At 39.0% G+C, this 25902-nt stretch overlaps 1 protein-coding gene across 50 annotated transcripts in view; it reads left to right on the forward strand.

Moving 5' to 3' along the window:
* LMO7 (LIM domain 7) overlaps positions 1-25902 on the forward strand; it is a 222114-nt gene that overhangs the window by 168773 nt on the left and 27439 nt on the right. For 23 of the 50 annotated variants that reach the window (XM_063697414.1, XM_063697417.1, XM_004054609.5 and 20 more), the window contains 7 exons: positions 43-324; positions 2046-2765; positions 3720-3749; positions 11727-11844; positions 13953-14095; positions 15735-16167; positions 18060-18368. In XM_063697414.1, the coding sequence (XP_063553484.1) occupies positions 43-324; positions 2046-2765; positions 3720-3749; positions 11727-11844; positions 13953-14095; positions 15735-16167; positions 18060-18368 (2035 nt within the window). The remainder of the gene's footprint in view (positions 1-42; positions 325-2045; positions 2766-3719; positions 3750-11726; positions 11845-13952; positions 14096-15734; positions 16168-18059; positions 18369-25902) is intronic. The other 27 variants (XM_063697422.1, XM_063697426.1, XM_063697424.1 and 24 more) reach the window with 2 other exon arrangements.

The raw sequence follows: 25902 nt of genomic DNA on the forward strand, positions 1-25902 counted from the left end.
AATGCTCATACAGTGTCTTAACCGGTTGGATGTTTTGAACAGTAATCAGAGGAGGATTTGGGGCACCAATGTGGAGAACTGGCCAACTGTACAAGGAACTTCAAAGTCCTCTTGTTATTTGGAAGAGGAAAAAGCAAAGACAAGAAGCATACCCAACATTGTAAAGGATGATCTTTATGTGCGCAAGCTCAGTCCAGTCATGCCAAACCCAGGGAATGCTTTTGATCAGTTTCTTCCCAAATGTTGGACCCCAGAAGATGTGAACTGGAAAAGAATAAAAAGGGAAACTTATAAGCCATGGTATAAAGAATTTCAGGGATTCAGGTTTGTCGTTGTGCATGTTTCTGTCACACCAGTGTTCATTCAGTACCCCAGCTGGGGTTCTATGTGCATGTTTTTTATAATAATAAGAGAGACAGAGAAAGTCTAATTAGTTCTCTAGTATCTGCAGAACCTATATAATGGAAATGAATTTCTGTTTAAATTTAAACCTGAGGATCTAGATCTTAAAAAGCTCTGTTCTATACATAGTCATAGCATGGCATTATTTTTAGTAGTTCTGTTTTTCTCCAATTCTTTGTCTCATTCCCTCCTCCCTTTTCTTCATGTCACTCACAGTAGAAGGAATTCAGACTCTGAGGATGAGGACTCAGGTTCTGACAGAAGCGCCACCGTTTTTAGTAGAGCACAAAAAGCAGAGCATAGGCTAGACGGCAACTGCCAAAGACCTTCACTCTTGCTGGAATTAGCTACCAAACGGGCTGTAAAATCACCGGACTCCTATGCAGCCAGGAGAAGCAGTAGTGCTTCGGATGAGCCCAGGTGCCCCTGTCTGCATGAGCCTGCCTGCTGCGGGTCTGGCCTCAGACACCCCTCTGCCTGCTTCTGCTGCTCCATTAGCCTGGGACCTGATTGCACTGAATCAGGAAACCTGACTCACTTAGTGGACTTAGTACAAAAGCGTAATGTATAACACGCTGCTTTCTGTGCAACTACATCAGCTTGGAACTCTGTAGGATTCAACATTCTTCTTTAGCACAATAATGTGTGAGACAGGATATATTTATATGTGGCAGTTCTTTTGAAAAGCCGGTTCAAAAAGGCTTGTTAGAAAGTTTACCTAATTTCACGGTTTTGCTGTGTGTGGAGATGTGGAAAAAGGAAATAACTTTCAGGTGGAGACTGGGAAGGGCAAGTCTAGGGAAAATGCAAAGGGAAGATTCCTTGAGCTCTTTTATAAAACTTCAGAGCAATTTATTTTCCCTTTTTCCTGCTGATTACATATACCTATTGCATAAAGTGCATGATGCACAACTTGTGAAACTTTCAAAGATTATTCCTTCTTCTTCAGGGGACACTTAGGCCACTGTGGCAAATGGAATGAGAAAGGGATACCAGGGGCCGGGGGGGGGGTGGCTCACGCCTGTAATCCCAGCACTTTGGGAGGCCAGGGCAGGTGGATCACTTGAGGTCAGGAGTTTGAGACCAGCTTGGCTAAAATGGTGAAACCTTATCTCTACTAAATATACAAAAATTAGCCAGGCATGATAGGGGGCCCCTGTAATCCCAGCTACTTGGAAGGCTGAGGGAGATGAATTGCTTGAACCCAGGAGGCGGAGGTTGCAGTGAGCTGAGATGGCGCCACTGCACTCAGCCTGGGCGACAGAGTGACACTCTGTCTCAAAAAAAAAAAAAAAAAAAAAAAACAAAAAAAAACAGGGTACCAGGGAGTGGCTTTTGTGTGTGCCTGGGAGGGGTACCTAGTCCATGCTCCAGCCTCATCCGTGGCCTCCATGGTGCCCAACTTTCCTGAGAAGTATGCTCTGCTCTTATTTCTTTAGGGATTATCCAGGAAAGTCATGGGTGTTGGATTAAATGCTAGTCTGTTTTCCTAGCAAGAGTCCCCCCAGTGGTCCTCTAAAATGATTTACCCTCAGTAACTGGCTAGCTGGTCTGCTAATCACCTTTGGCTAGTCGATCTGCTAATTACCTTTTCTCCCTAAGCTTAATAAGATTCTCTTTCCTTTTTCCTCTCTGTGCATCAGTCAGTTTTTACTGCTTCAGGCCCTCCAAACATACTCTGATGACATCTTGTCTTCTGAAACACATACCAAAATTGATCCCACTTCTGGCCCAAGGCTCATAACCCGCAGGAAGAATCTCTCTTATGCACCAGGCTATAGAAGAGATGACCTCGAGATGGCAGCCCTGGATCCTGACTTAGAGAATGATGATTTCTTTGTCAGAAAGACTGGGGCTTTCCATGCAAATCCATATGTTCTCCGAGCTTTTGAAGACTTTAGAAAGTTCTCTGAGCAAGATGATTCTGTAGAGCGAGATATAATTTTACAGTGTAGAGAAGGTGAACTTGTACTTCCGGATTTGGAAAAGGATGATATGATTGTTCGCCGAATTCCAGCACAGAAGAAAGAAGTGCCGCTGTCCGGGGCCCCAGATAGATACCACCCAGTCCCTTTTCCCGAACCCTGGACTCTTCCTCCAGAAATTCAAGCGAAATTTCTCTGTGTACTTGAAAGGACATGCCCATCCAAAGAAAAAAGTAATAGCTGTAGAATATTAGTTCCTTCGTATCGGCAGAAGAAAGATGACATGCTGACACGTAAGATTCAGTCCTGGAAACTGGGAACTACCGTGCCTCCCATCAGTTTCACCCCTGGCCCCTGCAGTGAGGCTGACTTGAAGAGATGGGAGGCCATCCGGGAGGCCAGCAGACTTAGGCACAAGAAAAGGCTGATGGTGGAGAGGTCAGAGTGTGTTTCTGCAAGGATTTTGCTTGTAATGGATGGTCTTGTGTAACTTTTCTCATGCGAGAAAGCAGCTCATCCTGTTGCTCAACTCTGCATGTCGCGTGCCATTTTGAAGCATCCCGTAAAATTTAATTTGCTTTGAAAAACCCTCAGTCGTTTTGTACAAAAAGTGCAATTCCATATTTGTATATCTCTAAATAACTTATTTAGGCCTGTTTAAGACTGTATATACATAAACCTTGCCTTTGACTTAAGCAGTACTGTGGTACTATCCACCAATATGAAGTTTCTGGACTTCTCATGTTCAGGCATTTTTGTAACAGTCTGGTTATAGTTTGGTTTTATGTGTTGCTCACATTTTAGAGTGTCTGATTTTTTTGGGGGGGTGAAATTTTCCCTTAAAATATGGCATTGCAAATTTCATTTAACTTAATTTTTGGTTTTGGCCTAGGTTTCTTGGACTATCATTTGTAACTTATTTTTATTTATAAAGTTCAGAGTAAACGTTGATGTTAAAATGCATGAATGGTATTTGTTGTCTGCTGAATTTTATGTGTATGTAATCATGGCCATTTTGATAGTTTGTATTATGCAACTTGCCTTTTTGATGAATGTTCAGTTTGTGGAACTTAGAGATGGACAAATCTGATTAGGTTGAATAAAATTAGAGGATCCAAATCTAACTTAACAGTTCCTGACGATGGGAAGCCTTTTCGTATGGATTTGTTAGCTCAGAGTAAATTGAGGAAATTCTTCATTTTGCTTAATCTGAATTTCCTGAGATAGGAAATTGATGAGAACTTGAGACATGATCAAGAATGTGATGGAAGAAGTGACCTTTTGAGATTTGTCCATCTCCAATTAGATTCTTAAGTGGAAGACATTGAACGTTTAGAAACTAATATGACTGGGAAAAATGACTTTTTAATTTTTGGTTTTCTGGTTTCTTAGACTCTTTCAAAAGATTTATGGTGAGAATGGGTAAGTTGTGTGGTTCACAGTAAAAAATCTGTGCGTGTTGTTTGTTCTTTTTATAACTTACTGTATTTCTGGCATGGCATGTCACTAAATGGGGGTGTTGTGTGCTGTGCATGAGATTTTTTAAGTGGGAAATGTTTATCTTGCAACCTAATGGTAATATTTCTGTGTCTTGGTGCCCAGTGCAAGATAAAATTGTTTTATTAAAAATTTAAACTTTAGCTTCATCCCTTCTTTTTTCCTTTTTAAAAATTTAATGAGTTGATTAAAAGTCACAAAAGCACTTGCCTAAGATTAGGTATATGTATTTTGGTATTTGGTTGCTACATAGACTAAAATTCTGATTTATGGATGCTAAAGCCCAAATTACTACATTTTAGAAAATCTGTGATGGAAAAAGAATATTAGCATTTACTTCAAGTTTAGAATACACCCAGTTGACATTATCCTATAATCGGCCAACTGGGAGCTTCGTTAGTAGGGATGCATTAAACTTCTCTAGGTGGTATTTGGAAGTATTATATTTTCAAGATTCCTGATTAGGAAAAAAAAGTTATAACATGGCTATATGTATAGTGCAAAATAGACCTTCGAAAACTGCAAAAATATTTTTAATTTCTAATATCACTGTTGCAAAAACTACATTTTTTTTTTTTTTTTTTTGAGATGGAGTCTCGCTCTGTCGCCCAGGCTGGAGTGAAGTGGCACAATCTTGGCTCACAGCAACTTCCACCTCCCAGGTTCAAGCAATTCTCCTGTCTCAGCCTCCTGAGTAGCTGGGACTACAGTTGCATGCCACCACACTCTGCTAATTTTTGTATTTTTAGTAGAGACGGGGTTTCACCAGATTGGTCAGGCTGGTCTCAAACTCCTGACCTCAGGTGGTCCATCCACCTCAGCCTCCCAAAGTGCTGGGATTATAGGCAAAAACTACATTTACAGTAAATCATTTATTCATTCTTAGTACAAAATCACAAGGTGTCTGTATCTTAATATTTTCCACCAAACTTTCTGTAACTTTGTGAATCTAAGGGCTAATAGTGTTTGAGCAAGAGGAAGAGAGTTAAAGGATGACAGATGTATTAATCTGCTCAAGCCTCGGTAGCTAAGTATCTTCCCTTACGAGGATTTACTTCATCTATAAGAATCTCTAGTTTTGATAGCTTTTTATAACTTTGATAATTCAGAAATGTTGGAAGCTACTAAACGTAAAGCAATATAACCATTCTAGATGCCAAAGGTGTAACTGAGCCACAGGCAACAAATTGCAAGTACTTGTTAGCCACTGATTTTAAAAACCAGGGTCCCTGCATGCTTTCCGTGTGCCATGCAAAGGCACATTATCCCCTTTCCAGCTCATCTGCATGATGCTTAAGCACTTGCTACTCTCAAGTCATAGGAAAGCCGTTTTAACTTGATTAAAAATCTCTTTGTAGCTTTAAGCATGTTGAATTGTAACTTTCAGAAAAATTTTCATTTGTAAATTAAATATAACTTTATAATGTAAGCAGCTCTCAGAAATAGTTGCTTTTCTTAAAGGAAATACAAGTACCCGGAGTACAAGTATGTGGTGGAAATGTCAACATGTACAACCATTTCAGTGGCTGGATGTGTTCCCTGTAGTGAGGGGTAAATTATATGACTGAGTTAGAGAAGAAGACAGAAACCTAAAACCAAAGCTTGAAAAGCTAAAGATTTTTCTGGATTAGAGCTAACAGCAGCAAATGTTTTCTATCCCAAGATAGTTGTTTCGGATAGTACAATATTTGTTTTAAAGGCTGTTCTGCATACAGTTCAATGCCAAGGTAACTACACAAATAAAGCAAGATTGTCTGTAAATTGAGACTGAATAACATATGACATGTCAAACAATGGAAAGTATTATAATATGAATGTGTCCTCAGAAAACTCAAGTGTGTTTTGGACCACTTGAAGTCAAATAAGTCAAATTTATAACAAAGGATTTCTCTCTAGTCTGTCAGTTACCACTACTTTTTCTTTTTCTTTCTTTTTTTCTTTCTTTCTTTCTCTCTTTTTTTTTTTTAAGAGTTGGAGTCTTGCTATGTTGCCCAGGCTGGTCTTGAGCTCCTGGGCCGAAGCATTCCTCCTGCCTTGGCCTCCCAAAGTGTTAGGATTACAGATGTGAGCCATCATGCCCTGTCTACCGGTGCTTTTCTTAAGTAGATCTGCTGCAGTGAAAAGAAAATAGAAATTTAAATTGGATTAAGTGTAGGCTTTTAATCTAGAACTTGTTTCATATTTATGCTGGGTGATATTTCTCTGAACATAATGTACGTTATCAAGCTTGGCATACTTACCTGGAAAAGCATTATTGCTCAACATGCTGTCATTGAAAAATAACTGCCTATAACATGAATGCTTTCTTTTTTGTAAGGACTGGGTTAAAGAGAAATGTGCAATATCTTTTGAAGTCTGAGACTGTTAATTTCTGGCTTGCTTTTTGTTTGGCGTTTAACACCTGTCAGTTTGTCTGTTTATTTTTAAGACGCTTTGTATGGTAGCGTCTTAAAAATACGGTAGTCGTTTCTTCTATGTGCTTTTGTCTTGCATGGATTTATGTCTGTATGGTTTCATGAAACTTGAAAATTTGGTCATGTGTTTTGGCAGAAGCAATTTATGACAATTTTTTTTGTAAGAATATATAGAAATAATCTTGTATGTGATTAAGCTCTTGAATCTGTTGCCAGTATTAATAGGAAATGAACACTGATTTCACATGAAGTTGTAATAAAAGACAATTAAGTCACCCACATTTCACTTATGGGTTTGGCCAAAAGATTCTGTAGAATTATAAAGGCTTATGACAGCAAAAAAGAAAGGGAAAAAAAAGCCAATTTCGGTTATTTCTAGGGATTTCCCTCCACCCCCAGGAGACATTTGGCAATGTCTGGAGGCATTTTTTTTATTGTCTCATTGGGTGGGTGGGGGTGTGTGCGCTACTGGCAACTAGTGCCTTCATAGCCAGAGATGCTGCTAAATGTCCTACAGTACACAGGAGTGCCCTACAACAAATAGTTTTCTGGCCCCAAAATGTCAGCAGTGGTGCTACTGAGGAACCCTCATTGAGACTATAAATCTATAAATGAAAAATCTACATCACGTTGCCTTTTTATTATAGTGTATGGTAATTCCAAAGCCTCTTGCCCAAGTTTTAGCATTGATTGCTCTTCAGAGAATTCCTATAGTACCTGATGGAAATATACTTAGAGGTACATAAATCAGTATGTTCCTATCTCCCTCCAAAAGTTGGGGAGCCTTAACCCTAGTATCATGGAATTTCTGTTTGCCGTATAAGGCTATCCATGATTTTATATTTGAGAAAATTTGCCACATGCTGGTCCTTTTCGATCCTTACTCCTTAGATAGTCACCTATAAAGTTCCTGAAAGTGAGTTCTAAAAGGAAATGCCTTAAAACTAGCCAAAAAGTGACAGGAGCATAGTAGGCAATCTGCATAGTGGGAGAAGAGAGTAAGACTTTAGCAACCTTGTTTTATGACTGACATCTTCTTCCTTAAACTTCCTCTTTTTCCTTCTAAGTGCTATTTTAAAAAAATTCTATTCAACAGAAAGGCAAGATGCTAGATCTGTATTTTTTGGAAAAAATCCAGTTGCAGTTCTAAATTGGAGCCTTTCCAAATAAGGAAATACAAATGAAGCAGGACTTGTAAGAGACATACGATGTGATTTGCCAGCTAATCATCCTTCATTCAACACAACATACTAGAGCTGTGCAATCCTCCATAGTTTTCCCAAACAATTTTCCTGATGCTATCTTTGGTACTTATCTCAAATCTGTGAGGCCGACAGATAGGGATGTGGAGATAGAGAAACAAACATTGCAGCTTTCCCAAGGACATGTGGCTTTTGAGTGGTAGAACCGGACTAGGGCTTCGCCTCTGAGATAATTCACGTAGACTGCTTGGCGAGGTTGCTGGCACACAGTAAGCACTCAGAAGCTGAATATTATGCCATTAATGCTGATAAGGGAGGGAAGAATTCTTTGTGATCTGGCTGAGAGACTCCTTCCTCTACTACAAAAGTTCTGGATTTTATCACTGTGGTCCGGGGTGACCTCTCTGATTTGAAGCAGCTTGGAGAGTTAGCTTTTGGGAGATCCCAAACAATCGTGTTTGCTTTAATGAGAATTAGTATATGGCCCAGATGGTTTTAAAAACGCAACCCACACAGCCAAATCCAGTTCTCATAACAATCCCTTCCTCACTTAGCAGGTGAGAAATGGGGGCTCGGAAGTGATCTGATGTGTGTTAGGGTGGGGTGAAAACTGGCACCATGGCTGGGCCTGCAGCCCTCCCCTCCTGGCTTGTTGCGGTGCCTGGCTCCAGCTGCTGTACAATGTGTGCAGGCTTGATGTGGGTAACTTTTTGTACCCTAGGGAGTGAACTGTGCTCATGTTCCTGCCTTACACAGGGACTTGTCTACTCCAGAGTGTATTTGGTTCACTTTGTTCACATTAAGGACCACCTGTGTGCCAGGCTGTGCTCCGTGTTGGGGGAACCCAGGAGGAGGATGCAGCCTCTGCCTTGAGAAGCACATTTCATGGGAAGACAGCTTAGCATTGCATGGTGTAGGAGGATTAGGGCCAAAGGAGAGCACCCCTGGGAGATGCTGGGCCTTCTAGCCTTCCTCCTAGCAAAAGATTATTAAAATATTAGCATCCTTTTTTGTTTTTGTTCTGGAGTTTATGTAATCTCATGTGTTGAGCGTCTAGATAGCCCTCATACCTGGTTCTTGAAAAATTTTTCCTGCCTCTTCTTAGTGAGTCTGTCATAGTATTAGTTCAAATAGCCTCATTCTTCATAGTATGACTTACGTGAATTTATATTCTCAAATTCACACAAATCAGCTTTATAAGTAGTCATACCTAGTTAGATATATTACATTAATAGATCCATCTATATTCATATATGTCCTCATATATTCTCTCAATATAATTTATTCCTTAATAGTCCTTAATAAATCCTATAAAACTTTCTTCATAGAACTGTGGATAGCCATAATAATCTTACAAAAAGAATTAGAAACATTTTAAGTATAGCAAATTTTGCTTGGTTAAATGTGAGAAAACCTACCTCATTCTTACCATAGACATTGAATGAGTATATCCTGCCTGCCTTGTGCTGCTAATATGTTTTCCTCCTAAGCAACACATGACTTGTGAGGAAGAGAATCCAAACATGCACATGCACACACAGACACACATGCACTGTAACAGACATAAGGCTGAGGGTTCAGTACTATGAAAAAGGTGTAGCTGAAGCAGTAGAGGGATTGAGAGGAGGGACAGAGCAGCTTTGATATGGATAAGCTGGGAAGACTTCATCAAAGTGCTGAATATTATCTAGATCATTAATTTAACACATTTATCGGGCACCTACTGCAGGCTGGGCTCCCCTTCAGGTACAGGTGATGTACCAGCAAACAAATCAGAAAATTCCTGCTTTATAATCTTACAGGGCAAGGCAAGTGATAGGTAAATAAATGTACATGATGGCGAGAAATGCTATGAAGGAGAAAGGACTAGGGTGGGTCAGGGGAAAGGGGCATTTATTATTTCTGGTAAGGTGGTCAGAGAAGGAAACACAGAGGGCACATTTAAGCAGATGCCTGGAAGTGAGAGAGAAGCTATGTGGATATCTGGGTGAAGAGCATTCCAGGCAGATTGAAGAGTAGGGGGAAAAGCAGGAGGTGTGAGCAGGGCAGGGAAGCCAGTTGGCTGGAGCAGAGGGAGTGGGGGCATGGTACTGTTGAGCACAGAGAAGGAGGTAGGAACCAGGGATGGCGGACCTCTTAGATTTTGGAAGAACCTGTCTTTAATTTAACTCTAATGAAATGGGAAGAAAGTAGTGGGTGCTGAGTAGAGGTATACCATGATCTGAGTGCAGTCTGAAAGGAACTCTCTGGCTGCTGTTGGGTAGGAAGGGATGGAAGCAGGGAGACTGTTGTAATCTAGGTGGGTGATGTGATGTGATTATTATGATAATTGTAATAATCTGGGTAGGAGATGATGTGATAATTGTTATAATCCAGGTAGCAGATGTGATTACTGTGATAATTGTAATCATCCAGGTAGGAGTCACTTGGATCAGGGTGTAATGGTGCAGGTGGTAAGAAGTGGTTGTGTTCTAGATATATTTAGAAGGCAGAGGGACAGGATTTACTGATGGGACCAGTTATGCTATGTGAGAGAAAGAGAAGAATCTGGGATGACTCCAAGATGGGTGACCCAATGTTGTGAAGGATAGAGGTGACCTTTACTGATATAAGGAGAGTGAGAGCTGAGCAGGTTGTGAAGAGGACAATCAGTTTTTTATCTGTGACAAACTTGAGATGTCTATTAGACTTCCAAGTGGAGAATGAACAGGAAGTTGGAAATACCTGTCCAGGGGTCCTGAGGTATGAATGGCATTTAAGAAGTTACGTATACTGGTAAAGGGCTTTTGAATCAGAGGGAATAGTTTAGGAAAGATGTTTGTTGAAACTGGAGGTTGGGTATTAATTGAAGAAGCCATTTTGGAAGTCTAGGTGATTGACTGTACTCTGATCTAGGGTGTTGGCAATAGAGATGGAAAGAAAGAGACACTGAATGGAAGGACTTGATAACTAATGGAAAGTGGGGAGAAGGGAGAAACAAAGGTGAAAAGTGGTTGTTAGGTTTCAGATGTGGATGATTGGAGGGCAGGTAGCAACATTAGTAACCACAAGAGGAAAAGCAGGTTTGGGGACAAGATTGAGTTTGGTCACATCAACAATAACCATGCATTTAGTGAGTTACAGTTTACAAAATCCCTTCTAGATATTATTTTAATCAGTCCTTTGGCAATTGAAGTGCCTAGGGGATATCCATGCAGAAAGATTTATTCAAGAAGCAAGTGGAAATGAGTCAAAGGATGGACTGGTTCCTTAATTATGGCATTGGGAATAGTTTAGAAATTATAATTCCATGAGCTAGCTAAGCTAGGAATGCCTGAACTAGCTAAGAGCAAACATGCTTTAAAAGAAATAATGATGGCAACATCTTGGAAGGCAAAATTTAGATGCTCAGGCAGGAGGTGTACAATTACTTAAAGTCAGGAGTGCAGTATAAAAGATCAGTAGGAAAGAGCTTCAAAGGCTCTTTCTCTCATTCCTACTTCTCCTCAGTGTTTAGATCTGACCTCTCCCTTTCCTTGAGACCACACTCAATCTCTCTTTCCCCTCTGGTGTAGTTTACCCAGCTCTTTTATGTGCATGTAGAGAGCACACATGCGCCTGTGCCCAACGCCCCACTCTGTTCATTGGTTTCTGTTGTGGATTGAGCTCTTCCAAAGCTTAACCTCAGTCCATCCTTGTGTTACAAGTTGAATGCATGCAAGCTGCCCTAATAAAAGAAGAGGGTTATAGAGGTAGTATAAAGGACTATTAGCAACTACCTGTGGTGCTTTGAGAACAAGTCTAGTGCAGTGGTAGGGCGGATCTTATAGGATCTTTTAGAATCAACAGCACATTTATTCATGGTATTGAACTTGAGAAAAATATCAGGTAAACATTAAATTATTAATCAGTGCCCAGAAAAGGCAGCCAAACCTCAACAGGTTATCTTTGAAGGAGATAGAAAATAAAGAGAGAGAATTCTAGTGACTATTTTTTTCTAAAGTAATCCTTTCATGCATTGACCTCTTTAAATATGAACCTTGGGTTTTTTTTTTTGTTTGTTTGTTTTTTTGAGACTTGTATAGGGCTAATCTAGCCATCTGGTGAAAAAATTCACACTCGAGTGCTCTTGTTTCTGAGTTTTGGAAAAACACCATTTATCTCTGTAGTGCTACTTCTGTGACACTATCACTGAAGCGTCTAGGTAGAAATTTAGGTGGAATTTCCAAATTTAACTCCAACCTCAGTTTAACCCCTAAGTCTGGTCACGTGAACTTCCATAGTAACAATGAGTCTTTTTGTTGTAGGAGTAAGTCCATGAGTGATGTCAGTGCAGAAGATGTTCAAAACTTGCGTCAGCTGCGTTACGAGGAGATGCAGAAAATAAAATCACAATTAAAAGAACAAGATCAGAAATGGCAGGATGTGAGTATTTTGGGGATTGGAGGGGAGAGAGTGTATTTGTCTAACTTTTCTTTGCTTCTCTTAAAGTCAATATACTCAAGACCATTTTCCTTGCTATTACAGAATTCAGTTCTGTATAAAATGTGACCAACTTTCTTTACAAAGATTTTTAAACCTTTTTTTCTATTATTATTGCATATTTTAAAGGCCATTGTGAAAAATATACCTGGATGTTTATTTTCTAACATTCTCTGAGTTCTCAAAAATGTGAGTTGCTTCCTTGCAGTATAGTGAACTAACTTACTTGTTTTGGTGGTTGAATTTGGGATATGCACATTAACTATACTCTGATGGGAAAGACCTGGCCAAAATTTAGGGAGAGAAGAGGAACAGGGTTCTGGCAGAGACCTTGGCATCAGTAAGGAAAGATGAAAAGGGTTAGTAATTAAGAGTTAATTAAGGAGATTTGGGGAGAAATAAGTAATATAACTCAGAGCAATATTTTGGCTGAAGTCAATAATATGAACCAAAATGAAATGTTTTTGCAGAGTTGACATATATCCAGGTGTTTATACAGATATAGACTTACTCTTTAGTTTTGATCCTGAAGAAAAAAGCTTGACCATTTTTTTTAATAGAGTAATTGTGATAAACTGAAGAAATGCAAAGAAATACAGTAGACAAACTATCAGAGCAAACCCAAAGGAATTTCAGGACAACTTTATGGTAAGAGTTGAGCAAAAGCATGAGCAAAGGAGTCAGAGTAAATCTTAATTTTCAAAGGAATTAATAGTCTCTGAAATGAAGAAACCCCTGCCCTGGCTACCTTTCTAAATTCCAGTGCCTCTTTTAATTGGGAACTCAATTTCATTGTCAAGAAACAGTAATTCAATATCACTTTGCCAAAATACATGGTTAATTTTCTGGTGTGAAAGTAAGTATTACGGGCTTATCTATTAGGTTAAATCAGATAAAAATTCATGCCAGTTATGCTATAGGACTAAATGCGCATTGCTTTTGTTCTTTCTGCAAGGAGTTCATATTGGTCTCAGGCTGTTTTAAAGCAGGAGTGGCTCTGTGGGCGTGCAAGGGGTATAAATCAAACGTACTTTGCATGCCCTGGGGTGAAATTCGGTTTTGTCTGAGACCTTAAATGTGCTTCTGTTTGGACTGGAATGCCACTAACAGTTCTTAGCAGTTCTCTATTTTGGAGACATGGAAAACTTTATACCTTGTAAAATGTCTTAACCCCCTGGGTGTCAGAACCAGCCTAGGTTTCTGGAGGGAATTGAAAAGCTGAATTAGGTTGATTGTCCCTGGGGTCACCCAGCAAGGTTAGGCTTAACGTTCCTGGGGATATGGGGGACAGGTGTTGGTTTGTTCCTGCCACGTGTTCCTTATTGCGCTGACCTAGGTGGACTTAACCCTTCTGAAATTGCATACTCAGGTCTCACCTTCCCAGTTAAAGCCTTTCCAAAGCCTCCCCTTCCGTAGGTGGAACCGGACCCATGGTCTTCTTAGGACCCCACTGTCTCATGCAATCCTGTCACACTTGTTACTGAACTTTTATTTATATGTCTGTCTCTCCCCTGTAGACTGAGAGTTTCTTGAGGGGAACAGTGCCCTATGCATGTATGTATTAATAGTTCCTACACTTGGGCCTGCCTCAAAGTAGGGACTGAACTCTGTTTGTGAAATGAAAGAGACTATGCATCTGCGCTTAACCATCACAATCGCGTTTCTGTTTTGGCCTTACCAGTGAAACATGTTTCGCAGAACAGCCAGGTTTTTGGAGTGAGATGAAAACAAACTGGAAACAGTTCCTGATCTATCTAACTGTCACCTAATTACAAGCATTTAGCATTCTTTATGAAGTGTGCAACGAGGCAGATACTTTCTGGGAAAACAAAAATGGGGTCTATCTTATTAGGTCAGGTTTTTCAGACAGACACATGAGATAAAGGCTTGGTACAGAAACGCTGGCTATAAAAAGCAAAATTAGGGCACCTTGGCATCCAGTTGGAGTGAATAGTTTCAGTGATGTAATAAGATACTCTGGCACATTCTGTCTGCTAGAAAGGGTGTATAGAAATTCAGGTGTGCCCCTGCTGATGTGATTTTTCTGTCAGGACCTTGCAAAATGGAAAGATCGTCGAAAAAGTTACACTTCAGATCTGCAGAAGAAAAAAGAAGAGAGAGAAGAAATTGAAAAGCAGGCACATGAGAAGTCTGAGAGAAGCTCTAAGACGTTTAAGGAAATGCTGCAGGACAGGTAATAATGCTGAATGCACCTCGGTTGTAACAGGGTTGGAGATGCCAGTGTTATAAATAGATATTTTATGTAAGTGTAGTGTGACATAGGTGTCCACCAATATTCAACTTTAGTCAAATATGCAAAGAAACGTTTAAGATTTTGGTCTGCAGTGAAAAAACAAAGCATTGTTGAAATAGTGACTTAGAGTAATAGTAACAAAATAAATGAGGACTTAAAATAGGTGTTCATTATTTCTTCTTACATTGTGCATTCACATGCAGAATTGGATGGTGTTGGCTGTGTTTGGTGCAGGAAATACACTGCTTTTTACTCTTCAGTGAATTAAGGAATGAGGTGGTCCAATAAAATCAGCTCACTCTTTTAACTAAATTGTGTAAAATATAACAAAGTTCTTTTTCATGTTTAATGGTGCAATTCATTATATTTTAAAGAAAGTTTTTATGAACATAAATGTGTGTGTTTTACTTACACTTTGCATTGCATCTTAACAGTATAAAGGTCAAATTTAAACTTTAATGTAAAGCATTCATTACTGTGTGAAACATTAGGATATTTACAGATCAAGGAGAAGGAAAATACGCTTTTAGAATAATGTCCAAAAGGAAATATGCTGTCAGGTGAAATGAAACAAAGCCACTTTCTGCCCTGAAAGCCAAAGATAAGCAGTTTCATTCACTTAAATGCAATTCAGTTAGCTTGGGAGGTAGGTATTCCTTTCTAAATGTGAGAGATGAGGGTGTTTTATGAATCTTTCTATAAATATGAATGGTGACTTTTAATCCCTAATAATTGTTCATGCAAGTTCTGTCAAGCTATATGAAATCATACACCAGTTTGATCTCCACAAAAGCCTGAGTCTTTTGTAATCTTTTATTTTTACTAAATTACTGTAAATTTTCGCAGGAAGAAAATCCTCACAAGGCTGTCAATTAATCCACGACTTTGGAAGGTTCAAATTGGTTGTCAATCATGATATTTATAGTGTTTTAATTTTAAAAGTTATAAGCTTGTGGATAAAATTTTGTGAATAATCCTTTATTAAAATTTCCTTGTTTCATTAAAATCTCTTTACAATTAATAATATCCCAGTGAAGAATTTGAGAACCATTTTAATTAAAGAAGTCAAGTTATTATTCTTTCTTAGTTGGGACATTAAAGATAATTTTATACATCTTGCTGGGCATGGTGGCTCATGCCTGTAATCCCAGCACTTTGGGAGGCCAAGGTGGGCGGATCACAAGGTCAGGAGTTCGAGATCAGCTTGGCCAATATGTTGAAACCTCATCTCTACTAAAAATTAAAAGAAAAATTAGCTGGGCATGGTGGCTCATGCCTGTAATCCCAGCTACTTGGGAGGCTGAGTCAGGAGAATTGCTTGAATGCGGGAGGCGGAGGTTGCAGGTGAGCTGAGATCGTGCCACTGCACTCCAGCCTGGGCGACAGAGCAAGACTCGGTCTCAAAAAAAAAAAAAAAGATAATTGTATACATCTTTATGCTCTGTAAGTGTTGTATTGATTCTTGTGTGAAGTTAGCATCATTTTATTCCCAGTCCGTTTCGTGCGTTGATTACTCTCTCACCACCTCTGTGTGTCAAATGCGTATCTTTGTGGTGATGGTGCATTTCTCTCTGCTAAGGGAATCCCAAAATCAAAAGTCTACAGTTCCGTCGAGAAGGAGAATGTATTCTTTTGATGATGTGCTGGAGGAAGGAAAGCGACCCCCTACAATGACTGTGTCAGAAGCAAGTTACCAGAGTGAGAGAGTAGAGGAGAAGGGAGCAACTTATCCTTCAGAAATTCCCAAAGAAGATTCTACCACTTTTGCAAAAAGAGAGGACCGTGTAACAACTGAAATTCAGCTTCCTTCTCAAAGTCCTGTGGAAGAACAAAGCCCAGCCTCTTTGTCTTCTCTGCGTTCACGGAGCACACAAATGGAGTCAACTCGTGTTTCAGCTTCTCTCCCCAGAAGTTACCAGAAAACTGATACAGTCAGGTTAACATCTGTGGTCACACCAAGACCTTTTGGCTCTCAGACAAGGGGAATCTCATCACTCCCCAGATCTTACACGGTAAAAAATGTTCTCGGTTCATTTAGTCTGTTCTGAAGAGCAAAATGTTGGTGAACTTGTGCAGAGGTTGGGGTTACATCAACTTGATGTGTAAACTGTACATAACATATATAAGGACATTTTATTTTATGCCAGTTTAGATGCAATGGAAACTTAATGCTTAAGATATATCAATGATACAGAATTTATTAAACTTTAAATTCTGTGAAAGTAGGGCTGATACATTTTAAAGAATGAATAAGATATATTCTAAGGCAGAGTATTATTTTATAATGTCTTTTTTTTAGATGTACCTTTTGTAAAGTTTTAGGTTGAAAAATATGAAGTTGTCAGTATGATTGTTCTTCTTGACCTACAAAACAGCAATTCATATGGTTTAGCCTAGAGATTTTCAGGTGCTTATGTACACATTTCTGCTTTTTTCAGATTTCTCACTTTATCAGTTTGAATATAATTATTAGAATATATCTTACGTTTATATATATGTGTTTCTACTAGTGTCAGGATTTTGAAGGGGTTAGAATATTGCAGCATTTTTTCTGAGAATGAAGTGGTACCATATCCGACAATGAGTTTGTTAATCTGAATTATGTGAAAGGAAGCAACACAGTCCTAAGATTAATGTTCAGATTCTTTTTAGCTCTGCTAATGTACAATCCTAAACTCTAAAAGGGTATAAAAAATTGGATATTTGGGGTGAGAGAAGCTTACCTAAGCTAATTGGGAAACTCCTGACCATTATATAAAGGAAAATGTAGACATTTGACATTATAAGAATTTCATGGCAGACCCCCTTAATGTAGTCAAAAGACAATATATAGACTCAGAAAAATATTATCAAAATGCATTATAGGGTTAATATCTCTAAGACAGAAAATGTTTCTACAAATTGGTACGCAAATACACTAGCAAAATGAATATAGAAAAGTAGTGGCCAATTCAAGGGAGAGGGGATTCAAATGTCTGGTAACAAAGCACAAAGAAGTATGTTCAGCTTCCCTGGAGCAAGAATGAGGCATATAACTTTTTACCCATCAGAGTGAAATAGACTTAAAAACATCGAAAATGTCTAGTGTTGGCAAGGATGCTGAGAAACAGATGTTCCTCATACATTACTTAGGGAGTGTGTTGCTACAATTATTTTTAGAAACTATATATACATATATATATATATAAAACTTTTGCTCCAGCAAGCCTACTTTTGGAAATCTGTGCTATAAAAATAAAAGTTCCAATTATAAAGAGTTATGGATATTTGTTGCAGTAGTTTTGGAAGTGACAGAACATTTCAAACAACTTTAAATGCACATCAAATGAATAAATTGTTGATGTCCATACTATGGAACATTCAGCAAGTAAAGGGACTGGTTTAGAGTTCTATCCGTTGACCTGGAGTGATCAATAGATAGAACACCAAGACCTTTCGGCTCTCAGTTAAGGGGAATCTCATCACTTCCCAGATCTTACATGGTAAAACGTGTTCTCAGTTCATTTAGTCTGTTCTGAAAAGCAAAATGTTGGTGAACTTGTTTAGAGGTTAGAGTTACACCATCTTGATGTGTAAACTGTACATAACACATGTATATATGGCAATTTTATTTTACGCCAGTTTAGATTCAGTGGAAATTTAATGCTTAAGATGTTTGCTTGGAGTAAACAAGCAAAGCAAATTTCAGAAGTTTGTATGTGATATGAATGCTTTTGCTAAAACAATTTTCCCTCACTACATGTTTATCTATTGGTGTGAAAGAACTCAGCCCAAGCTTTTAGCAATAGTTATGTTACTGTGGGAGGTATGTTATTTTAGTTTTAAAATATTAATTTAATAAACTTTTAAAAACAGAAATAAAGGTAACAGAATATCAAGTTAAAAATGATGTTTTCTTATTTAGATGGATGATGCTTGGAAGTATAATGGAGATGTTGAAGACGTTAAGAGAACTCCAAACAATGTGGTCAGCACCCCTGCACCAAGCCCGGACGCAAGCCAACTAGCTTCAAGCTTATCTAGCCAGAAAGAGGTAGCAGCAACAGAAGAAGATGTGACAAGGCTGCCCTCTCCTACATCCCCCTTCTCATCTCTTTCCCAAGACCAGGCTGCCACTTCTAAAGCCACATTGTCTTCCACATCTGGTCTTGATTTAATGTCTGAATCTGGAGAAGGGGAAATCTCCCCACAAAGAGAAGTCTCAAGATCCCAGGTGAGTTTGGAAAAGTTCTTTATCATCTGTGGCTCAGACACTTATACATTTAAATCTGGAAACCATGTCTCAAATGTCAAACCTCTAGGTGTTAATCTGGGCTGAAAATGTGCAAAATGATATTCTGGTTTACTTTGAACAGATCTTGGAGGAAGTAGGTCTCTTTCCACTCTGAGTGCATAGATCCAGATAACACTTGTGATATGAGTGTATGGAGACTTTGTGCACCAGTCTCCTTGGGATTTGGCTGGTGTTTTCTCTATATTCCATGTTTCAATAGTGGTTGCCTTATACTGCTAGTGCTATAGTCCCAGGTTTCAGGTACAGCAGTCACTTTAAAGGTTTTACATGCAGATCTAGTGTATATTTGGGTGACAGAAGCCCTTTCCCAGAGAACTCAACTGGCCGCAAGGAAAAACATGATAGGTGCTGGAGTCTACGGACATGGCATTTCTTTTTCGATAATTTTAACCTTCTAGTGACTTTTAATACTATTTTGTACTTTAGAATGTCTATAATTTTCGATGGTCTCTTGTCTCTAAATGGGACTATTGAGGCTTGGTTATAATATGACAATTGTATTCCACAACATTTGGAGTCCAAACAAAATATATCATCAGATGAAGAATGACTGGGGGCATGTGTAGTTTTTCCTACTTAAATTTCTAATAGATGACTTCTAAGAGAATGATTAGGTAATAAATGTTTTTTGTAGCCTACCTGTAAAACATACTAAAAGTATTTGGGGAACAGAAAGTGTCTCTCTCTTAGAAAAATTCTTTCTAAGCATTTTGATAGTTGTATGAACCCCTTAGCATGGAAGAGCTTTTGTGGTCCTTTGGCTTGGTTTAGTATTCCCTGTTGCCCTGCAAAACATTAAGTGTGTATTATATACATTAAGTAGGTGTATATATATGACTTGTCCTAAGTTATATTAGTATTAGAGTGTGTGTGTGTGTGTGTGTATATATATATTTATATAGATGACTTGTCCTAAGTTATATTAATAAAATAACTTAATGTGAAATAATTTGGCATTGCATATTTATTATTATTGAGTTTTTATTTGTATGGGAAAACTTAAAAAATTTAAACTTTCTTTTCTGGTTGTAAGGTACTATGTGCTTGAGAAAATTTGGAAATGCAGGAATGTATAAATAATTTAAATTGCTGATAATTCCATCATTTAGAGATAATCACTGTTAACATCTAGGTATATTTCTTTTGTTTTTTTTCCCATGCATATTTACATATATCTAAAAACAGTTTCTTCAGCTTGCTGAAATAATTAGTTGTAAATTATCATTACATTTTTAAGGAATTGGAAATATATAATTAACATGCTAAGTCTCAGTGGGGAAGAACAATAGCCTGTGTTATACTTGGGCAACATAAGGTACCAGTAGATGAATAATAAAAGCAGAAGTGAAGTGCCTTTTGTTTCACAGATTTGTATGTTTGCCTTTACCTTTTTCAAATAGCAAATTCAACAAAGCAGCCTGAATCATGTGCTGCACGCTGGGTGTTGGTACCTCCCTCAGGGTGGCAGCTGACTAACTGCAACTGTGGATTAAGGAAAAGAGGCTAAATGTGGTGCGTGGTTGTGTATCAGGTTATTGCAACTCAGAGGAGCTTCAATTAATGTGGCACTGTTTCAGATTTCCTCATTAATGGATTTATACTTCTTTGTTCCCAAACTTGAGAGGGTATTCCACCAAGAAAAATTAGGCTTGATTTGACAAGTGAAGCCATTGGAATTCTTTAATGTGGATATAATTCATGTGGTGACTTACGTATCTCTGATGCTTGGTGTGTCCTTTTCTGTGCCACTAGGGCAGTAGCTTCTATAGCATCCCCTTGCCTTTGTCTCAGAAGGAGATTACTGACTTGAGAGAAGGATGTGAATGTGTGCGACAGCTGCTGAGCAATATGTAAAGGGCCTGTGCAACACTCCCCCAAACTCTATTCAGATATTATAACTCTAGGTGTTCAGAGGACAGCAAAATCAAGAGTAGCATGTGGCTGATCATCTAAATGTTTCGGTAGCTTTGTGAAAGAATGTTCTTCAGGTCATTTTTCTCTTTCATACCTTGGACTTTTGCTGGCACTGTCCTTTCATCTCTTCCTCCAGACTCCCCCTTGATGTTACTCTCTTCTTTTTCTTTCTTTTTTTAAAAATTAATTAATTAATTGATTTTTTTAGATAGTGTCTTGCTCTGTTGCCCAGGCTGTAGTGCAGTGGCATGATCATGGCTCATTGCAGCCTCAACCTCCTGGACTGAAGCAATCCTCCCACCTTAGCCTCTTGAGTAGCTGAGACTGCAGGCACATGCCACCACGCCTGGCTAATCTTCGTATTTTTTTTGTAGAGACGGGCTTTTGCCACATTACCCATACTGCTCTCAAACTCCTGGGCTCAAACGATCCATCCATCTTGGCCTCCAAAAGTGCTGGGATTACAGGTGTGAGCCACCACACCCAGCTGATGTTACTCTTTTCTATCCTGGCTTCCACTATGCTAATTCAGGCCCTTTTCCTGTCAGTGCAAATAGTCACAGGTGTTAGTGCATGCTACACAAGACTGGCATCAGATTAACTTGCCTGATGCCAGGTTGGACTCAATAATTTCTCTGCTCTAAAGCCTCTATTGGCACTGTGTGGTTTGCTGAATGGAGTTCATGGCGCTCAGGGAAGCAGTGATATCTCTCACTCCCTTTGTAGCACAGTCACAGCTGATGTTAGCATGCTGACTGTGTGCCAACCCTTTGTAATGCAGTCACAGCTGAAGTTAGTGTGCTTACTATGTGCCAACCAGGCTTCTCAGGGCAGTATCTTAGTTAATCCTCACAGCAGCCCTGTGAGGTAATCAACAATCCGAATGTGGACTATCATGATTATCCCTATTTTAGAAACATAAAAATTGAGGCATGGCATGGGCATGTTACTTGTCCAAGGCCGTGCAGGGTACCAAGTGGAGTCAGGATTTGAACCCAGGCAGTCTGACTCAAGATTTAGTATCATGTTATGCTATCATGCTGTGTCCTGGGAAAGAGACATGATTCACCTGCATACCACTGCTTGCTTTTTCTTGGACACATCACGTACTTTTTGGAGCACATCACTGCTCCCCTATTTGAAGATGCTTATTTCCCACATCTCTGCCTTTTGAGGTCCAATTATTTCTCAAAAGCCCAGGAGGACCACTTCGTTCATGAATCATGATATCACCCCTCCCCCATTGGAATCAAACTTCTTACCCTTGAAAAGTTTCACTCACTGAATTCTTCCTTGTCCCATAGTGTTACGTGTTCCTCTTTCACTGATATTCTTTGTACATTCTTACACATAATTGACACTTAAGTTTTAGGGACTTGAACTGCGTTCAAGGCCTTAATTACTAGGCTGAAGTATGAACTTCATCTGTCAGGTAATTTAAAGTCCTTATTGGTTCTTTAGTGTGTGGGAATTTTAAGATTAAGGGCTGTTTTAGGAATGTAAGCACTATGGTGTTCCCTAGAGTTATTTTACGAAGGCTAAGTCTGGAAGCAGAGACTGGTTAGGAGCCTATCACAGCATTGCACTAATAAGGTGGCGTGTGCCATAAAGTAGAACAATCATAATGAAGGGAAGAACTTAATATGGTCTTATTTAAAATCTGCTGATAGGAATTTCCTTTTCATCCTCATAGCTGAGCTGGGGGTTTTGTCCCTCGCTGTTCTTTTTGCACCCTTTCTTTTGTGGTTTTGCTTTTTTCTCTACCTTTCTTGCCCATCTAGGCTGCCAAGCTCATTCTAGATGTGACCCAAGGCAAGGAAGAGGGAGTGTGACTCCTGGAGTCCTTCATCCCCCTCCATCTGCCATGCAGATGTGGTTTTCATGATTTTCCCCAAAATTGGTCTTGCCTACAGGTTTCTGTTTTTTCTGTCCTTTCAGAGCTCTATGTTTTTAAACCCTCTACAAATCCACTTTCCAGAACCTCTGCTCCAGATTTTTTAAAGCGGTAACCCCCAAATGGGATGACACGTATGGAAGGAAGGAAGGAAGCTTTCTGCATGTCCATTTCCTGATCTCATCCCCATGATTACTGCCCCTTTGGATATAGTAGTCAGAGCTTCCCTTATCATAGCTTCATACCGTGCATTTTGCTTGCTTCTCACCTTCACTAGGACCTGCTCTCTATAAGGGTGGAACACAATCCTTCATTTCTCACTGTCAGCGCAGTGTCTGCATCTGTACATGTTCACTGAATGCTGACCGAATTTTCTTGGCTTTAGAGCTAAGTATGTGAGAATTAAATGGGATTTTCTTTAATTGATCCAGAAACTGCTTAGCCGGCACTTGTATTATGTTTAACATTTGCTTCCATTGGAAAAAGAAGGCAATTACTGGGCATCAGTCATGTGTGCCTTGACACCTTTTAAATGTTTCATTTAATTATCTCAATAACCCTGCAAAGTAGGTGTATTATCCCCGTTTTTACCAATGGAGTACTTGAGATTTGAAAGTTATGTAACTTGCCCCAGGCTGGTGAAATGCCTGCACCACAACTGCAATTTATCTGATGTTAAAGTTTTTTGAAATATGACACGCTCACGTTTGAGGACTGCCTTATGTATAGTTAAGAGACCACATGTTGACTTATTTGGACTTTGCTGTGTCTTTAGAATTTTAGAGCCACTGGGGACAGAAATGTCTTTTGGTCCATAAAGATAAAATCATCCTTGAAACCATTTTGAGGAAAGGTGGTATTATATGTTTATTGAAACTTACCAGAACTGAAATGTAGAGTTTGAAATCTTCCAAGTAGGGCAGTAAGGAGCTACCAGCAATTTTAAAATGGAGTGTGATATAATAGCATGTTCTATAACTAAAGTTCTGGCAACTGTGTGGACAATGAACAAAATAAGAGCTGGAGGCAAGAGAGTAACTTAGGAGGGGTAACCACAGGAGTTTAGGGGAGATCATGGCCTGAACCAAGATGATAACCCAAGGGAGGGTGGCAAAGATGGGGTGATTCAAGATGGATTATGGACTTGATAGAACTTTGTAAAATGCAAGTGTGTAGGGTGGAGACCAGGGGTACAGGGATTGTTGTGTGGCATTCGAGTGGGGAACAGTTAGGGGAAAGAAGGAGAAAGAGGCCCCGAAGGAATCCAGTGTTTCTAACGTGGGCACCTGATGAACTATTGATGCAATTAACCAAAATGTGAAAAACAAGAGGTGGAAGAACAGGTTTGGGTGGAAGATAATGAATTCAGTTTTCTAATTGTTGGACTTAGGCATCGGAGACATGGCAATGAATGAGGCTGCTCACAAAAGCATGTAGTCAGAGAGGCTGGAGACTAAGGAACAAACAACACAAAAGAGAAGAGAAAAAAGAGGAACATGCTAATGAAACTGAGAAGTGGCAAGAGACATGGGAAAAAAGGCTGGAGAAAGCGAGATAATAGGTAACTTTAGAAGATTGTTTCCCAGAAAGCAAGAATAGTGGGCAGTGCCTGGAGTGATGAAGACTCAAGATGTATTTGGTAGGTAGAAGATGATCTTGGAATGGGATGAGGACAGCGGTGGGTGTATTATAGAAACACTACCTGCCACAGTGGGATGAAGGAAGGAGAGATGGAGAAGGATTTAGAGAGAAAGACCAAGATTTGAGGGCTACTCACTTCATTTTCTCATTCCAGTAAGACCCAGAAAGAAAGACACTAAAGAACTATATGTACACAAATTCAAAGATTATAGATTTCCTCTGATATTCCTGATTTTACAGTCTAGATTTACTTCTAGGGTTAACTTTAACAACTAAGTAGTCTTTCCTTAACACATTTGTCTAATAGAAAAAACTCGAGGAGTGTAGCTTTTCGATTTGGTGTTTAATATGGGCCCTGTTTTTTTTTTTTTAAATTCTATCTATGTTGACATGAAAATCTTAATTCAACAGATTTAGCAGAAATAAGTGTTACTGTTGGGACTCCAAACCTCCTCATGTTTTTGTTTAAAAATGTAGAGTCTTGTACTTCTGTTTCATCAGTCTGACAGTTGTTGGGGCAATCTGAACTTTCAGTGGATGTGTCTGCTCAAGTTATACCTAATTTGAGGGAAATTTTTTATCTTATACGCTGAGATGATGATAGACAACTGCCTTGTCTTTTTCTGGCATGAACAACTGAAACCACTTGGATAGTTCATTATCAGTCTTCAAGAATCTAGGTTTCCCCCAATAATTTATATTCCTGTTCCATCCAGTTCAAAGATGATTCTGTCATTATTATCTTCTGAAGCTTGGATTCTTTGTAGGATACTCACTTGGCATATGTCTTGCAGAGAAAAATAAGGAAGTTGAAATCCTTCCTGAAATCATTGTTGAACAATTTATACTTGAATGTAATTATAAATATGTTCACTTGCAAGAAGTTTCAGGAATAATTTACTGTAAGAACCTGGGATTGGACAGAGATGCCTCAAGACTGCCATAAGGGGAAGGCCCCACAAGTGGGGCTCTGGAACTCTTACTTGGAAACCACAACCACCCACTTTAATCCTTCTGTGTAGTGGTTTGGAAAGAGGTGGTCTGCATAAGACTTTGATTTGAAACTAGGCTACTTAAAACCAAAATTAAAAATCAGTATTTTTATGAAAGAGAAGGCTTTACCAGGCCCAGTGACATGCCTGTGGTCACCTGGTTAATGACAGATATGCACCTGTAATTGCCCATGTGGTCCTCTCCTCTTTGCCTGTGTTCTGTCCCAAGGACTAACACAACACTCTGCCTGGTTGTAGCCACAGGGACACTGTCCTTCTGTTAACTCTTTCAAAGAGGAGGAGGTTATCTGCCCTTTTATTAATATTTAAGATGTTTAAATAGTGATTTCTTTATTTCTGAGGTAAGTACAGTCCTTCATGAGATAGTATGTCCAATCTAATAGAACAGTGAGACATTTCCCTCTAGGGCTTAAGCTCGTTCTCTTTGATCCTATATTTGGTAGAAAAGGATAATGTTCACTTGCCATCTCCCACAAAATATGCTTTATGTAGTTTGAGAGTATTTATTAAGACTCCATCCTGTCTTTTATTCTTCAAGCTATAAAACATCAATGTTTTGAATATGTAACCCATGATTTGTCTGTTTGTCTCTCTTATATAGCAAATAGATTCTGCACTTTAATTGGCTCTAAGTCAGATTTTTTTTTGTAAGGGTGGTGAAGATGACCACTTGTTTTCACTGAGTCATCTCTAACTTAAGTGTATGGTGGTTTTGGCTAAGGAGTAGAACCAACCAGTAGTTTTTGCTATTCTTAGCAGAGTTTTATTATATTCTTCAGATTGGCATTCATCAGGTGATTATTAATGAGTGTTATGACTACATCTGCATTTCCACATTTAAACTGCTTTACAAAGGGCTTTCTGCTGAAAGCTAAAAATCCCATACACACTGAGAAATCAACAAGTATTTTTTGAGAGCAAGAATCATCCGTAATTTACCTTTGTTTCCCAAAGTGCTAAGTATTGTGTTATTTTATACAGAGTAAACAAT

Source organism: Gorilla gorilla, chromosome 14, assembly GCF_029281585.2.
Source record: "Gorilla gorilla gorilla isolate KB3781 chromosome 14, NHGRI_mGorGor1-v2.1_pri, whole genome shotgun sequence".
NCBI lineage: Eukaryota > Metazoa > Chordata > Mammalia > Primates > Hominidae > Gorilla > Gorilla gorilla.